This window comes from Podarcis bocagei (genome assembly GCF_964188305.1).
Source record: "Podarcis bocagei genome assembly, chromosome: 2".
NCBI classification, from domain to species: Eukaryota; Metazoa; Chordata; class Lepidosauria; order Squamata; family Lacertidae; genus Podarcis; species Podarcis bocagei.
Window position 1 is genome coordinate 4,868,218 of NC_138126.1, and position 17,135 is coordinate 4,885,352.

Genomic DNA, 17,135 nt, shown 5'->3' on the forward strand with positions numbered 1-17,135 from the left:
CAAAGTTGATGAATGATAGAAAAATATTGGAAGAAATTACCTGGCTTTAGCAAAGATGCTTAAAGAATTATGAAAGAATATTATGATTATAAGAAGCTGGCAAGGTTAAGACTTAAGCTTTAAATTTCAAGGTTTATTTTAAAGTTTAAGGTTTTAAGGCTTATCTTATTATAGAAAGATAGGATTAAAATAGTCTAGCGTAATGTAATGATAGAATTTTATGAAACATGGGAAGGAAAGGATTTGCTGGGATAATTAGCAACTAGGATACAAAGGAAGGGAGGAGGAGGAGGTCTAAGAAAGAAGGTAATGATAGTCAAGGGTCTGAAAATAATGAATTTGTTTTTAAATGTTTTCTCTTTTAAAGCTTTTTTTTGAAATTTGTCACTTTTTATTTTTATTTTTTTAATATTTGGAATTCTCTTCTTTCTTCTTTTTTACACGGTAGGAAGGGGATTCTTTGTATTTTTGTTGTTGTTATTCTCTTTGTTTTTTCTTTTTGTAACATTTTGAAAATCTTAATAAATATCTTAAAATAAAATAAAATAAAATAGCTGTTTTCAACATTGTCTTTTATTAATTTGTTTATTATTTTGTTACTTTTTATAAACCACTGGGAGGGTCTATTTACACTAAAGTGTTGTATAAATTTGCCCTGATCTAGCATCAATAAAGATCAGCCAATCCTTGAACCATGTATTGAGTAAACTTTCTTCTTCTTCTTCTATGCAGCTGCTCCCATAACGGTTTCAGAAGAGATATTTACCGCCTTACATTTATCAGAACCACAGTGATTTATTCTTATTCTCTGCAGAGTCCAAGAGATAGTTCCACACCCCTTCACACATTGCCTTGGGGAACAATAATGTCAACATCACAATTAAGGGCTGCAGGAGGTTGTTTACTCAACTATGCTTGAAAAGTCTGATGTATAAAATACCTTGGGACCAAGATAGAGAGCATTTGAAGGAGAAAGTATAAAACCCAATCAAAACATAGGAAGCTGCCTTCTAGCTCAGTACCAGTACTGACTGGCAGCATCTCTCCAGGTAGAGGACACCCTCAGCCCCACCTGTTATCAGGTAGCAGAGATTGACACCTGACACCTTCTGGGTGGGAAAAAGATGCTCCATCACTGAGCTATGGCCCTTCCCTTCAATCCTAATTTGGGCAGAGCTGAACACCCCTTGTATTTGTCAAGTCGCTAAAGCCTCTGTCTTGCAAATATTTGGGGTTTCTTCTAATTAGTGGCTTGTGTGGACGGAACAGTCACAAGGAAAGAGTAGCAGGCAGACCCCAAATAATGATGATGATTATACCGCTGCTTGTTTTGTTGCCTCTGGCAATGCATGGGATGCAGCAGAGGGCAAAATGTCCACTGAATCTTATCAAGGATAGAAATTTGGCTGTAAATTATTACCAGGAAGGAGACCACCTCGTTAGTGGAATTATATCTTCAAGATTAATTGGAAGTCAACCTCCCTTCAGCTTTTCCAGCACCCCAGTAAGCGATTTTCAGAAGTAAGTAATGGTGTATTGCCATATTCCTTCTTCCTAAATACTCTCCACTTCTCTTGCCATACTGATAAATCACTATATTTGTTGTTTGAAGATTAAGGGAGCATCTCATCCACTGGAATAAAATACAACTAGAACATCTGAGTAGGAGTATTGCTGGCATCCGTCTGTCTGTCAACAAACACCACCTTTGTTCTTAAACCTGTGAGATGAAACTGACTGAAGCTAGGGTGAATTCTTCCTGGCAGTCTAAACAATAATGCCATTGGATGGAGACCTGTTATTTGTTCCATTGGTTTATTAAAAGTTTTCTGTACATCACTTTACTTGGTGAAAAGCAGTGTTTCAGTGTGCTTTACACTATGATTTAAGTATTAAAAAAAATAAGTCATGCTCTCTAAAGTAAACTTATTTTCTATAAGCTAAAAAAGGTGTCAAAATAAAAAAAATTCCTTCCAGTAGCACCTGGAAAAGGCAGGGGGTGAGAAGGTTAAGCCATTTTTCACCTTCTCACCCCCTGCCTTTTCCTGTAAGACCTATTGCAGTCGTTAAGAGTCGTCAACAGGCTCATCTCAGCTATCTGCCAGTCTCCCATTCCCACCACCCTTCTGAGTAATACCCCTCCCCATCTTCTCACTATATAGAAGGATCTGGCAACTTCTGTTTCAGTGTATCTGAAGAAGTGTGCATGCACACGAAAGCTCATACCAAGAACTAACTTAGTTGGTCTTTAAGGTGCTACTGGAAGGAATTTTTTTATTTTGACTATGGCAGACCAACACGGCTACCTATCTGAAACTAAAAAAGGTGTGTTAATGTTGCAGATTTTCTGTAGTTATCTCATTGTCTCTCATGAAACATTGTGGAAGCCTGAATGCTCAGGCCACATCACTTTGCATGAATAATGGGAAGGTTCCTACTCTCAATCTGCAATAATCTTCTAGACGTTTATCCACAGAATTACTGTCCTAGGTTTGACTCACTACCAGTTTTTGTGAGATATATAATTCCTAGAGTGATCTTTTGATACACTGACAGCAAGTAGCCACAGAACTGGTCAGATGGCTAAGGAGGTTACCAGGACATGGGCCTCCATCCTCCTCCTTTGCAAAGATACTACAGATGCTATTACTGCTACAGTAATAGCACCCCCACATCAGCCCCACATTGCCCTACTTACTGGTCTTCTTTCAAGTTTGCCTTAATTTATTTATACAAACAACTTTGTGACTCATTTTCACTGAATGGTGGGTGACTATGTGACGCACGTTTTTGTAGTTTGATGAATGGGAGGAACTGGCACGTTCTTTCCTTCTCACTTACTGTTCAGGAGATCAATCGTAACCCCAGGCTCTTACCCAACATCACCCTGGGCTACAGCATCTATGATACCTATTTTGATGGAAGAATAACTACTGATGCCTTGACAGACCTCTTTGCTGGTGGGAAAATCAACATTCCAAACTACAGCTGCGGAAGACGGGGAAACCTTCTAGCTATTATTGAAGGGGGTGAAACCGATATCTCCATGCACATTGCAAGCATGTCGGGCTTCTACAAGATACCACAGGTAAGAACTAGGTTCAAGTCAAACATACCCAGCAACATTTTCCATTTCATAAGAAAAGCAAGGTATGCTTAGCTTAGTGCAATTTATTTTATTGCTCCCTGCCCCCCAACCAATTGCAGCCTCTATAGCACGCTGATGCCCCCTACCAGGGGTGGAGCTCGGTCTCCCGCCCACAACCACTCCCCTCTCTTCCAGGGAGGAGAGTCTTTGCTACATAAATTTTGCCCTGCCAGAAATTGGCACTTTCAAGTGTTCTTAGTGATATTGAGCTTGGCATGGGAAAGGTTTCCTCCACTGTTCTATAAGGCTGCTACCTCTTCTTACAGCTCCAGGAACTGTTAAATAAAATTGTTTAATGTACATTGAAATGGGAACTAAATTTATAGTGTGCCTGTATTGTATACCACGAGGCATGGTTGGAAATTTCCACTGAAGCTGAAGAAGAGCTTGTTAGGTTAATCATTAAAGGGGTTGTATCATGGAACTGTATGTGTATGTCTACTGGTTCAATCACATGAAAAAGATAATCTGGGAGATATCCATGTTTGGGTGTGTGCCCTTTGTTTGAAGCTACTGAAGAGAATGGATGTGTGAATCTGTCTCCAGCAAACAACCTCTGGCTAATGGACACTGAAATGGCATGGCACCAGCAATGAGCCGTATGGCGCCACAACTGCCACCCAGCAACTAGGTGAATGGAATTTCTCTAAGAGGGGTGTTGAATGTGGAGTACCTCAAGACTGATATGATTTAGGAGTGAAGAGGGAGATGGCCAAGTTTTCTGATCATACTGAATTGTTCTAGATTGTTAAACCAAAAGCAGATTGTGAAGAGCTCCAAATAACTTCTCCAAATAAAAAGGCACATGCAATTCAATATAAACAAGTGTGAATTTATGCACGCTGAGGGGAAAATCAGCCTTAATTTCACATGTTTGCTTCTGGGTTCTGAACTGGCATTGACTGAACAGAAATGAGACCACGGGGTCTTGGTAGATAGGTCAATGAATATGTTGCCTCTTCAGCATTTGTCATGTAAAAGCAAATTCCATGCTAAGTACACCATCAGGAAAGGAATTTAAAATAAACCTGTCAATCTCATAATATAGTTATACAGACCTATGGGGCCACTGCCTTTGGAAGACTGTGTACATTGGTTTTTGACACACCTCAAACAGTATACAGGTTAAACTTTATTCGCATTAGCCAACAGCAATGGCAACATAAAACAAGCAATATATACAAATAAAAAGACAGCAATGGGTAAAAAGGGCAATCAAATGACCAAATGTATTATAGAATTGGAAAAAAGTTCAGAAAAAGATATTGGAGATGAGGTGGTTATATTCAAAAGGGACCATTGGAAAACAGTGCTAAAGCTCCTGTCCATGCTGATAACACACAACTCTAATTTTTCATAAGATTTCAATCTAGGGGAGTTGTGCATGATGTAGAAACCACTCTGGGTGTTGTGGTGGACTGACCTCCCAGACCTACTGAAGGCTTTATTGTTTTGCAGGATACATTTTAATGGAAGTGTGATTTTAGACTTTTGCATTCATAATTTTGTTCTATTGTATTTCTCTAAACTGCTGAGAGACAATTGCTATTAGGTGATGAATAAATTGCATATATATGAAATTTCAAAAAACATTGAAGCTTATGCTAATTTCATCATATTGGTTTCATCATATTGGTATCAGGACTGATCTGAATTTAGGAGTGAACAGTGAGATGGCCACGTTTTCTGATCATACTAAATTGTTCTAGATTGTTAAACCAAAAACAGATTGTGAAGAGCTCCAAAGAACTCAAAATAAAAAGGCATATGCAATTCAATGTAAACAAGTGTGAATTCATGCACACTGAGGGGGGAAACAACCTTAATTTCACATTGTTTGCTCCTGGGTTCTGAACTGGCATTGACTGAACAGAAATGAGACCACGGGGTCTTAGTAGACAGGTCAGTGAAGATGTTGACTCAACGCACAGCAGTCATGTAAAAGCAAATTCCATGCTAAGTACACCATCAGGAAAGGAATTTAAAATAAACCTGTCAATCTCATAATATAGTTATACAGACCTATGGGACCACTGCCTTTGGAAGACTGTGTACATTAGTTTTTGACACACCTCAAACAGTGTATTATAGAACTAGAAAAAGTTCAGAAAAAGATGTTGGAGATGCAGTGGTCATATTCAAAAGGGACCATTGGAAAACAGTCTTAATGCTGCAGTCCATGCTGATAACACACAACTCTAATTTTTCATAGGATTTCAATATGGAGGAGCTGTGCATGATGTAGAAACTCCTCTGGGTGTCGTGGTAGACTGACCTCCCAGTCCTACTGAAGGCTTTATTGTATTGCAGGATGCATTTTAATTTTGTTTGATTTTAGACTTTTGCATTCATAATTTTGTTCTATTGTGTTTTTCTAAACTGCTTAGAGACAATTGCCATTACAGTAGTTGATAAATAAATTGCATATATATGAAATTTCAAAAAAACATTGAGGCTTATGCTAATTAAATATTTCATCATATTTAATTTAATTTAATTTAATTTAATTCACACAGAGGTATCCAATCTTTGTCATGAGAAACAAAACACCAGTTTCTTTTCTTTAACAGCTCAGTTATGGCTTTGTTCTTCATGATAAAGTCCAGTCCCCTTTCATCTACCAGATGGTCTCAAAGGAAGAAACTCAGTACCTGGGAATTATCCAACTCCTCCTGCATTTCAGGTGGACGTGGGTTGGTCTCTTTGCTCCAGACAATGACAATGGAGAAAGGTTCCTGAGTATCTTGACATCCCTGATGATCAGCAACGAAATCTGTGTTGCCTTCACAAAAAGAGTACTACTACAAACCTGGCTGTGGTTACCCCATGAAGCACCTGCCATGTGGAGACAAGTCAATGCCTTTGTTTACTGTACAGACTCTCAATATGGGCTTTTCACAATCATGGAGGTACAAACCTTGCTTGAAAGGATAGAAACTGGGGGGAAAGTCTGGATAATCACCGCTCTTGAGAACACAGTCTTGTTCTATGAGACGGAATCCTTCCGGTATGCCCATGGTTCTTTGTCCTTTGTAATGAAGACCAAAACAAGGACAAAAAAGGACGACTCCAAACCAATATTTCCTTCTTTTTTGGCTCTTTGGCAAGAAGAATTTGAATGTTCATATTCCAAACATGCCTTGTCTGTGAGAGGTTGGACAAGATGCAGGGAGACGGAAAATGTGATGATCCAGCAGGAATTTCTTGAACAGGTTCATTCCCAAGATAGCTATGTTCATTACTTCAGTATCCTAGCCATTGCTCAGGCCTTGAATGCAGCATATTCATCCAGATCAAAGCGGATTTCACTGATGGGAGGAGGAGACCTGTTGGAACTTCAAAAGATTCAGCCATGGCAGGTATGTCCTTTCCCTTTTGCAAACTACTGTTCATTGTCCCAGCTCTGGAATCACCATATTAGGAACATAGGAAGCTGCCTTAAAATGAGTCAGACCATTGGTCTCACAAGTAGTATTGTCTATATTGGTCTAACAAGTAGTATTGTCTATATTGGTCTAACAAGTTGTATTGTCTATATTGACAGACAGGGGAAGTGAATTATCCAAAATGCTTTCATGTTTTCTTAGTGCTGGAGTTTCCTCTGTCGTTGTAGCTTCATCCATTCTTGAAAGAAGTGCATCTCTATTCTAATACTTCACCTGATGGACAGTACTTGGATGAGAATGGGGCATTGGCCATTGACTTCGATATTGTGAATTGGGTGCTGTTTCCTAATACCTCTCATGGTAGAGTGAAGATTGGGGAAGTAGAGAAACAGGCATCCTCAGAGGTAAAGTTGACCATCAACCGAGAAGCAATTGTCTGGCCCCTGGTCTTTAACAAGGTATGGAGAAATGATATGTCATTTTATTACTTATGACATCTGCTAGGCTCTAATAGCTTGTTGAATTGCACATATGAGACTTTGACTGCGATTTTACTGATACAGTGGTACATCAGTTTACGAACTTAATCCATTCTGATAGTCCGTTCTTAAACCAAAACTGTTCTTAAACCAAGGCGTGCTTTCCCTAATGAGGCCTTCCGCCGCTGGTGCTCTTCCACTGTTCAAATTCATCCTTAGACCGAGGTAAAGCTATGGAACCGGTTTTGTGGAGTTCATACACCAAATAGTTCATAAACAGGACTGTTCTTAAACCGAGGTACCACTGTACTTCCCTCGAGCGAAGTCATTGAGATGAATGGAACAGCCTCTTGAGTATGTATAAGATTTCACAGTGAATAGGAGACTTTCCTAAGCACAGTAAAATAGCTTTCCCAAATGTACGGTCTTCCCAATCTGTTCAGAATATCCAGAGGACAGCATGTATTTCCTGTAGGGACTGTCAGGAGTTCAGCCTACACTCAAGTAGGATCCTGGTAGAGACACATGCCCAACTGGCATGTTCTCTCCCTCCTGGCCGATTGTTCGGGAGCTTCAAAAGCTTTCTTCTGCCCGAACATCACAGTGACAAATGCCAACCAACACTGGCACACTTAGGGATCTGCAGAGTTTGTGCATTTTGCGTGACAGACCTCAGCAACTCAGCATTTTGGCTAATCTACTTTATTTACATATAAACACACACGGAGCACTGCAACATGGCTCCCTCTCTCTCTAGCATCAGACAGCAAAGAGAAAAAGAACAAAGGACAATAGTCCCATTTTACGGAACACAGTAACACAAACATCCTGTCTTCGTCACTTCCCACACTGTAGTGTCAAAACATATACCGTCATGTGATAGACAACAATCCTATGACTGAAATCAAGTGGCAGGAATTCTAACAGGGACACCCTGCACCCACCCACAAATATTAATCAGAGCTGGCAATTATTAATCACCTGCCAAAATAGGGCCTGGGGTCACTTATGGCCATTGGAAGCAAATATATTTTTTCCACTATCTTGCCAAAACACTATGATCTGTTTCCAAAAGCACAAATGCTCCTAATAGTTTCTCATTGATTCTCCTTCCTCAATTTTTGCCTAGACCATGCCTCGTTCAAGATGCTCACAGAGCTGTCACCCTGGATATGTCAAGAAGATTCAGGAAGGGAAGCCCCCCTGTTGCTATGATTGCACTCCCTGCTCAGAAGGGACCATCTCCACTCAGGAAGGTAGGCCAAGACCTCAGAAAAAACCGTCTTACCTGGGAGGATGGGGCAAAGGTTTGAGCCAGCCTAAGCATGATGTTTGTAATGGCATCCCATGAGTGAAATGCCTCTCGGGTTTTTGGAGGGTCAAAGATCAGCACTAGGAGGGATAAGCAGTTTTAACCGAGGGAAAGCATGTCCACCTCCTTGACCAATGCACACATGTATCAGCTGATGGTCAGTGAAAGTCTACATTCCTTAAGCTCACAATCATGCCTTTGAGGCCTTACCCATCACACAACTCAAAAAGTGGCATCACCAAATGGGGTGACCTGCTGAGCTAAGTTTAATCCAGTGGCCAGAGGTTCCCAGCACCAGTTTACACTCAATAGAAGCGCTTCTGAAATATCTCACAGGCCAAGCTTTTCTAGCCATGCTCCACATGATCTATTTTGGTGGATGAGACCATGGATCAAGATGTTTTTGCCAGTGAACTTTTGCTTCTCTCTTTCCCAACAAAACTGTGTTCTTTTTTTATCTCTCCCATATGCCTACCTTCCCCATATGCCTAGCTTGGTTTATAACTGCTGTTAGGATACTGAAGTCCCTTTTTCTCTCTGCAGATACTGCCAAATGCACCAAATGTTCAAATGATCAGCATCCAAACAAAGACAAAAATCAATGTGTACCCAAAATAATCACCTTCCTGTCCTATGAAGAACCTTTGGGGAGCATCCTAGCTTCCTTTGCCATCCTCATATCCTTAGCCACAGTTTTTGTGTTAGAAATCTTTATTAAATACAAAGCCACTCCCATAGTCAAAGCCAACAATAGGGATCTCTCCTACATCCTCCTCATCTCCCTCCTTCTCTCATTTTTGTCCTCCTTCCTCTTCATTGGCCAGCCAAGAAAAGGTACCTGCCTTTTGCGCCAAACAGCCTTTGGCATCATCTTCTCAGTTGCTGTCTCTTCCGTCTTGGCAAAAACCATCACTGTGGTTCTGGCCTTCCTGGCCACTAAGCCAGGGAGCAGGGCGAGGAGATGGCTGGGGAAGAGTTTGGCCAACTGCATTGTCATTTCCTGTTCCAGTGTGCAAGTTCTCATCTGCACGATCTGGCTGGGGACATCTCCTCCTTTCCCTGACTCTGACAAGCACTCCCAACCTGGGGAGGTCATCCTGCAATGCAATGAAGGGTCTGTGGCCATGTTTTGTGGTTCCCTCAGCTACATGGGCTTCCTGGCTGCCATCTGCTTCACAGTGGCTTTCCTAGCCAGGAAGCTGCCTGGAAACTTCAATGAAGCCAAGCTGATCACCTTCAGCATGCTGGTCTTCTGCAGTGTTTGGGTGTCCTTTGTTCCCACCTATCTGAGCACCAAGGGGAAATACATGGTAGCCGTGCAGGTTTTCTCCATCTTGGCCTCCAGTGCTGGGCTTCTGGGCTGCATCTTCCTTCCCAAATGCTACATTATTATACTGAGGCCTGATCTGAACATGAGAAAGACCAGAAACAGCTAAATATGATGTTTGATTGTTAGCTCTAGGGATATCATGGAACTGTAGAGTTAGAAGTGCACACCAGAATATTGGCTGCAATGTGCATCTAGCCATGTATATGGCAAGGCAAAGATCCAATAGTGTGCTTACCATGGTTGCCTTAGCCTCACATGTGATGGAAAGCAGGTAAACATCTACTGCTGATTCTCTGGATAATATTCAGAAGAGTTCTGATACCTGGTTCTTCAACAACAGCAACTGTGGAGATATGCATTGTTGCTTGAGATCATTCCTGTGACAGCCTCTTCTCTCTTGAGTTAAACTGCGCATTGCTCTTAGCTGAATTGCATAAGCTGCTTTAGAAGTTGCAAACAGAATGGCTAAAATACTAAATAAACTTAGCTAAATTAGAATAAAGTCGCATTTAGACAGCTACATTTGATTTGATTAATTATATTTCTACGCCCCTCTTTGTTCGAATGAATCGCAGGGCAGCTTATAAACAATAAATAACAATAGTTTAATAGAACATCACAAATATAGAATTATAGGGAATAGTGAACAATTCATTTGTAAAACAATTACAGCTCGTTGGTGAAACCATTACTAATAATCAGTAAATCAAGTACAATTTATAAAACACTGCTAACAAAACACCTAAAAATATTATATTATAGCATTCACAAGACATGTAATGCCTATGTCAGCAACTCCATTCTGAAGGTTCCTTGGGCTGGAGGTGTGACAGCACAGGTTAAACCAAGCACTGCTTGATGGCAGACAAATCTCTCCCCCCTCACAGTTCTTCCTCTGGAAACAGCTCCCTCATGAAGGCTCCTAGGGCTGGAGGGTAAGGCAAAGCAGTGGAAACACCATTGCCTGATGACCAGCACAAAGTCTCTCCTTGCTCACCATCAAGGACATAGGTATAAGGTCTTATGGGAATCTGCAAAGTTGATGCTCATTTACAAAGAGTTTGCGGAAGATAAATATTTTCAGCAAATGGATCTTGATGAGGAATAAAAGTGCAAGGCTGGGAGAAAATTTAATACATGGAAGGACGTGACTGAAACGGTTTTGGACAGGATGTGGACCTTGATTTTAGATAGAAAGGAGATGAGTAGTCTCAGGAGAAGTAAAGGTGTGAGAGTCAGACATAAAGAAAGGGGAATTTGGCTAAGGTTTTGGGCAGAATGTGGGATGTATGTGATAATGACCTCGTGTAGGTATGTCCTGGAATCTATGCTAACCAAAGGGAATCTGAACAGTTTGACATCACAAATGACATCACAAAGGCAACAGAACCTGGAGCTTTTTGCGTGAAGAGGTTCTCTCCCCTTCAGAAATAAATGAACATGGGCAGAATCTGGAAACGTCTTTGCAGCTTTGCATGTGCCAGTTTATATTAATCCCTTTTTCTCTTACGTTGCACAAGAATCTACCATAGCATACTGCCATCTCCTCTAATTCTAAGGTGTCCAGATAATAAAATAAATGTTCATAAATATACAGAGTGGGCACACAAACATAGCTACATAAACCAGATTCAGAAACGGTGCAGGGGTCCCTTAAATGACCCCAAATGTTTCTCTGCAGTGGAAGGAAGTGTCTTGGGGAACAAAGGACCTTTCCAAATAGTTCACTTTCTCAAGTAAATCCTATAAATAAATAAACTATTTGGAATGAACATCAAAAACACGAAGATCATGGCCACTGGGCCCATCACCTCCTGGCAAATAGAAGGGGAAGAAATGGAGGCAGTGAGAGATTTTACTTTCTCGGGCTCCATGATCACTGCAGATGGTGACAGCAGTCACGAAATTAAAAGACGCCTGCTCCTTGGGAGAAAGGCGATGGCAAACCTAGACAGCATCTTAAAAAGCAGAGACATCACCTTGCCAACAAAGGTCCGTATAGTTAAAGCCATGGTTTTCCCAGTAGTGATGTATGGAAGCGAGAGCTGGACCATAAAGAAGGCTGATCGCCTGGTTAAAATGAATGTTTTGCCGAGGATGTTGTTTTTATTTCAAACTCTTCCAGTTATTAAAGGTTTAAAACAATGTAAAGAATGGCAGAGAACCCTGATGAAATTCATCTGGCAGGGGAAAAGACCAAGGATTAAAATGAAAATATTAACTGATAAAAAGGAAAGAGGAGGTTTTGCTCTCCCAGATTTGAGCCTATATTATGAAGCAGCGTGCCTACTTTGGCTAAAAGATTGGATAAAACTGGAGAACAGAGACCTATTGGATTTAGAAGGTTTCAATAATTGGTACGGGTGGCACGCATATCTCTGGTATGAGAAGGTGAAAGTCCACAGGGCTTTCTTAAATCATATTTTCAGGGGACCAATATATCAGGTCTGGGAAAGAAATAAGAACCTTCTTGAAAGAAAAACACCATGGTGGATCTCACCGGTAGAGGTCTTAACAATAAAAAAAACCAACATGGAAGGGAAGACAGCCACTTACGAAGATTTGGTAAGAAAATCAGAACAAGGGCTTAAACTTAAACCGTATGAGGAAATAAAGGATCAATTCACCGGTTGGCTACAATATCATCAGGTGAATGATATGTTAAAGCAAGATAAAAGAAAAATGGGCTTTGAGGACAAGAAATCAAAATTCAATATAGAAATAATAGAAGGTAAAAACAAAACATTGTCTAAATTATATGACATATTACTGGAATGGCATACAAAAGACGAGGAAGTCAAAGAGGCAATGATTAAATGGGCAATTGACTTCGGCTATAACATCGAGTTTGAAAAGTGGTTGAAATTGTGGAATAGAGATATTAAATTTACAGCCTGTACGAGTTTGAGAGAAAATGTTTGGAAAATGCTCTATAGATGGTATCTTACGCCGGCAAAATTGGCTAAAATCTATAGATCAGAAAATAAGACATGCTGGAAATGTGGTGAAGTGGAGGGAGACCTCTACCATATGTGGTGGCAATGCAAGAAGGTGAAGGTTTTTTGGGAAGCAATTTATAATGAACTTAAAAAAGTTTTTAAATATACTTTTCCCAAAAGACCTGAGGCCTTTTTGCTGGGAATTATGGGTAAGGAAATAAAAAATGAAGATAAAAAAATATTTCTCTATGCCACCACAGCCGCAAAAATTATGCTGGCACAAAACTGGAAAAGAGAAACTATACCTAACGTAAGTGACTGGCAGGTCAAAATGATTAACTATGCCGAGCTAGATAGATTAACAGGCAGAATACGAGACCAAGACGACCAGAAATTTCAAAAAAATTGGAGTAAATTTTGGAAATATATTGGAACGGATATATAGGAGGAACTGGCGGTATTAGAAAAACTTTATCAGCTAATAATTATAAACTTTAATAAACTAATTACGCAACCTGGGATTTATTTGATACCAAAAGGGTGAAGGGAAGTCAAAGGCTAAGTAGAGCCTAATGTTTATATTATTTTTTTGTATGATTGTACGCTTACTCTTTGTATAGCATGAAAATAGGATGAATAATTTATGTTAAAATGTTTATTTTTGTATTTGTTTGTCCTTTTTTCTTTTTTCTTTTACAAATTCTGAATAAAAATTTACTTGCAAAAAAAAAGAAAGAAGGCTGATCGCCGAAGAATTGATGCTTTTGAATTATGGTGCTGGAGGAGACTCTTGAGAGTCCCATGGACTGCAAGAAGATCAAACGCATCCATTCTTAAGGAAATCAGCCCTGAGTGCTCACTGGAAGGACAGATCGTGAAGCTGAGGCTCCAATACTTTGGCCACCTCATGAGAAGAGAAGACTCCCTGGAAAAGACCCTGATGTTGGGAAAGATTGAGGGCACAAGGAGAAGGGGACGATAGAGGACGAGATGGTTGGACAGTGTTCTCGAAGCTACAAACATGAGTCTGACCAAACTGCGGGAGACAGTGGAAGACAGAAGTGCCTGGCGTGCTCTGGTCCATGGAGTCACAAAGAGTCGGACACGACTAAATGACTAAACAACAACATTTGGAATGAAGAGACCTGTTCCTATGCAAAACCAGTCTGGCAGGAGCAATGGATCCAAACTACAAGAAAGAAGATTCCACCTAAACATTAGGAAGAACTTCCTGACAGTAAGAGCTGTTCGACAGTGGAATTTGCTGCCAAGGAGTGTGGTGGAGTCTCCTTCTTTGGAGGTCTTTAAGCAGAGGCATGACAACCATATGTCAGGAGTGCTCTGATGGTGTTTCCTGCTTGGCAGGGGGTTGGACTCGATGGCCCTTGTGGTCTCTTCCAACTCTATGATTCTATGATTCTATGTTAAGCAGAGCAGACATGTCAATAGAGCATCTTCTTCTGAGACAAGCCATACTCTCACATTTCTGTTGTAGAACACCGCTTTCTGTGATACATTTATGATGCTTCCTTGGGTGGTCCTTGGCTAAGGGACCAGGCAATTTCTAAAACCTTTAGAAGTTCTTGCACATCTTTGTCCTGGGTCCTCACCTCCTATCAAAGCTGGTAGGGGAACTTCTGTTGCAACAGAATAATAAAGATCTGCCTTGCTTTCACAGGATCTTGACTCAGCTCATTTTTCTCTGACCTATCACAAACTTGAGGGGCTCTGAGTCCTTTAATGGTGAGTCGGGCTGTTAAAGACACTCCCTTCCTTTCTGGTCACACCGACCTGCAGATTTATTTTCTGTATTAGTACTCTGATTCTTAAAATAAAATATCCTTCTATTACCTATTTCTGGTGCCTTCCTGTATAGTCTTAACAGCTGGCAAACCACTCACCAGTCTAGAATTTGTAGAACAGGTAGAAGGAGCTGTTTGCAGTTAGACATCTCTGTTTGATTATCCTCACACTATCAGAGGGATGACCCTAAATTAAAATTCTTCACAATGACGACAACAAGACCTTGCCCACCCAAACCCTAAATTGGGCTACTTGGTTGAGAAAAATTGAGGGGGACTAGGAGAAGAATTTCATTCGACAATAGCTACTGGCAATTGAAGAAATGTTTCCCCTTCCAATATTGGAGAGAGGATGCTCTGAGTACCAGTTGTTGGGGAACATATTTAGAGAAAGTGCTGCTGCGCTTTCATCTCCAGCTTATGGGCTTCTGTTTGGGACAGGTGGTTGCCCATTTTGAGAACGGGATACTGGACTTTATAGGCCTTAGGCCTGATCCAGCTTCAGGGCTCTTCTGATGTCAATCATGCACCACTTTCTTCCTCCTTGAACCATGTCAGATTCCTGAGTCAACATGTTTTTCTCCTGTTCTCCACCTGCTCCCATAAAGTTTCAGAAGAGATGTTTCTTCCCCTTACAATCATCAGAACAACAGTGATCTATTCTTATCCTTCCCATAATCAAAGTGACTCCCTTGTACACCCTTCAAATGTTACCTTTGGGAACAACAATGCAAACATCACAATTAAGGGCAGAAGGAGGTTATTTACTCCACTGTGCTTGAAAAGTTTGGTGTATAAAATATATTGTTTGATGTATAAAATATATTGCGTGCCACAGAATCCATGCAGTCAAGATATAGGGCAGGTGAAAGGGTACAGGAGATAGCTCCTTGTGGAGCTTAATCAAAACATAGGAAGCTGCCTTCTAGCTCAGTGCTATCTTCTGGCTGGCAGCAGCTCTCCAGGTCAAGAACATCCGCAGTCCTACCTGGAGTAGTTAGCAGAGGTGGACCCTGGCACCTTCTGGGTCAGGTATGTCCAAAGTCCGTTTCGGGGCCCGATCTGGCCCGCTGGTTGGTTTAATCTGGCTCCTGTGGCAGTTTATCTCCTGTTTATCCTAAAACAAAGCTCAACAAACTCAACCCTAAAAAAAGGTCAACCACAAAGGTTGGCCCTTTGGCCGGCCCTCCACTTCATCAAATCTGGCCCTCTTTGAAAAAAGTTTGGACACCACTGTTCTGGGTGCAAAAAAAGATGCTCCACCACAGAAGCTATGACCCTTCACCTCATTCCCCTTTTGGCTTTGAAGCCAGAGCTGAACAACCCCATATTTGTGAGGTCAGTGAAGCCCTCTGTCTTGCAAGAATTTGGGTGTTTTTTTCCCTAATTAGTGGCTTGTGCTGAGAGGAATAGTCAGAAGGGAAGTGTAGTAGGCTGACCACAGAAATGCAGCAGAGGGCAAAATGTCCACTGAATTTGATTGAGGATAAAAATCCATAGCTGTTAACGTTTCCCCTTTTTAAAGGGAAATTCCCTTATTCTGAATAGGATTCCTCGCAAGAAAAGGGGAAAGTTGACAGTTATGTAAACATCTGGCTGTGAATTATCACCAGCAAGGAGATCACCTCATTAGTGGAGTCATATCTTCAAGATTAATTGGAAGTCAACTTCCCTTTAGTTTTGGAAGGGGCTGTGAGGGTCATTGTGTTCATCCCCCTGAAATGCAGGAACCACATCTTAATAATCCCTGACAGATGGTCATTAAGACTGCACCTGGGACTTCCTTCTGCATGCAAAGCATTGCATCTGAGGCCTTCTGCATGTGAAGCAACTGCTCTGAGAGCCAGTGTGGTGTAGTGGTTAAGAGCGGTAGTCTTGTAATCTGGGGAACTGGGTTTGATTCCCCGCTCCTCCACATGCAGCTGCTGGGTGACCTTGGGCTAGTCACACTTCTCTGAAGTCTCTCAGCCCCACTCACCTCACAGAGTGTTTATTGTGGGGGAGGAAGGGAAAGGAGAATGTTAGCCACTTTGAGACTCCTGAAGGGGAGTGAAAGGCGGGATATCAAATCCAAACTCCTCCTCCTCTTCTTCTTCTTCTTCTTCTGCCACTGAGCTTCGCTCCCTCAAAGCAAAGCCTAACTTTGTCCATTGGCCCCCACTTTTTGAAACAAGGTACGCATTGTAAAGACACCGGACCACCCCATACCCACTGGTATTTCTCCGAATAGAGGCGTCCTATTCAACAGTAGAGTTTCCATATGTCTGGAATTTCTCAGACATTGAAATTAAAATACTTTATTGTCACTTGTACAACTTGTATACAGTGAGATTACACGAGCACCCCCCACTCAGCTCTCTTAGTCTTAATTCTCCTCGTTTACTGACACACACACACCAAACCCGAAAGTCAGTTGCCCTGTTATCTTTCCATTCAGCAGCCTAATAGCCCACGGATAGAAGCTGTTCTTTACCCTGTTGGTGCGACTAACCATGCTTCTATATGTTTTGCCTGAGGGCAGGAGATCAAGAAAATGCCAGCCAGGGTGTGAATCACCCCTGAGAATTTTCCTCACTCTCCTGAGGCAACATTCTTCCGCTATTTCATCCAATGAATTCACGGGACAGCCCACAATATCTTGTGCTGTATTCACCACCCTCTGTAGGCACTTCCTATCGGTTGATGTCAAACCAGCATACCACACCGTGATGTAGTATGAAAGGACACTTTCTATTGTAG

The 17,135-nt window shown here is 41.2% G+C and overlaps 1 protein-coding gene across 3 annotated transcripts; it reads left to right on the plus strand.

Annotated features, from left to right (window-relative positions):
• Positions 1-997: 997 nt before the first annotated feature.
• LOC308580418 (vomeronasal type-2 receptor 26-like) lies at positions 998-11,716 on the plus strand. 3 transcript variants are annotated; one of them, XM_081182006.1, is made up of 6 exons: positions 998-1,521; positions 2,797-3,088; positions 5,719-6,507; positions 6,762-6,992; positions 8,143-8,269; positions 8,869-11,716. In XM_081182006.1, exons 1-6 carry the CDS (start codon positions 1,304-1,306, stop codon positions 9,759-9,761), a joined length of 2,550 nt encoding a protein of 849 aa, XP_081038132.1. In that variant the 5' UTR covers positions 998-1,303; the 3' UTR covers positions 9,762-11,716. The 3 variants fall into 3 exon arrangements, with proteins under 3 accessions (XP_081038132.1, XP_081038133.1, XP_081038134.1); XM_081182007.1 differs by having other exon boundaries at positions 1,008-1,521; positions 2,849-3,088; XM_081182008.1 differs by having other exon boundaries at positions 1,008-1,521; positions 2,949-3,088.
• The last annotated feature ends 5,419 nt before the right edge of the window (positions 11,717-17,135 follow it).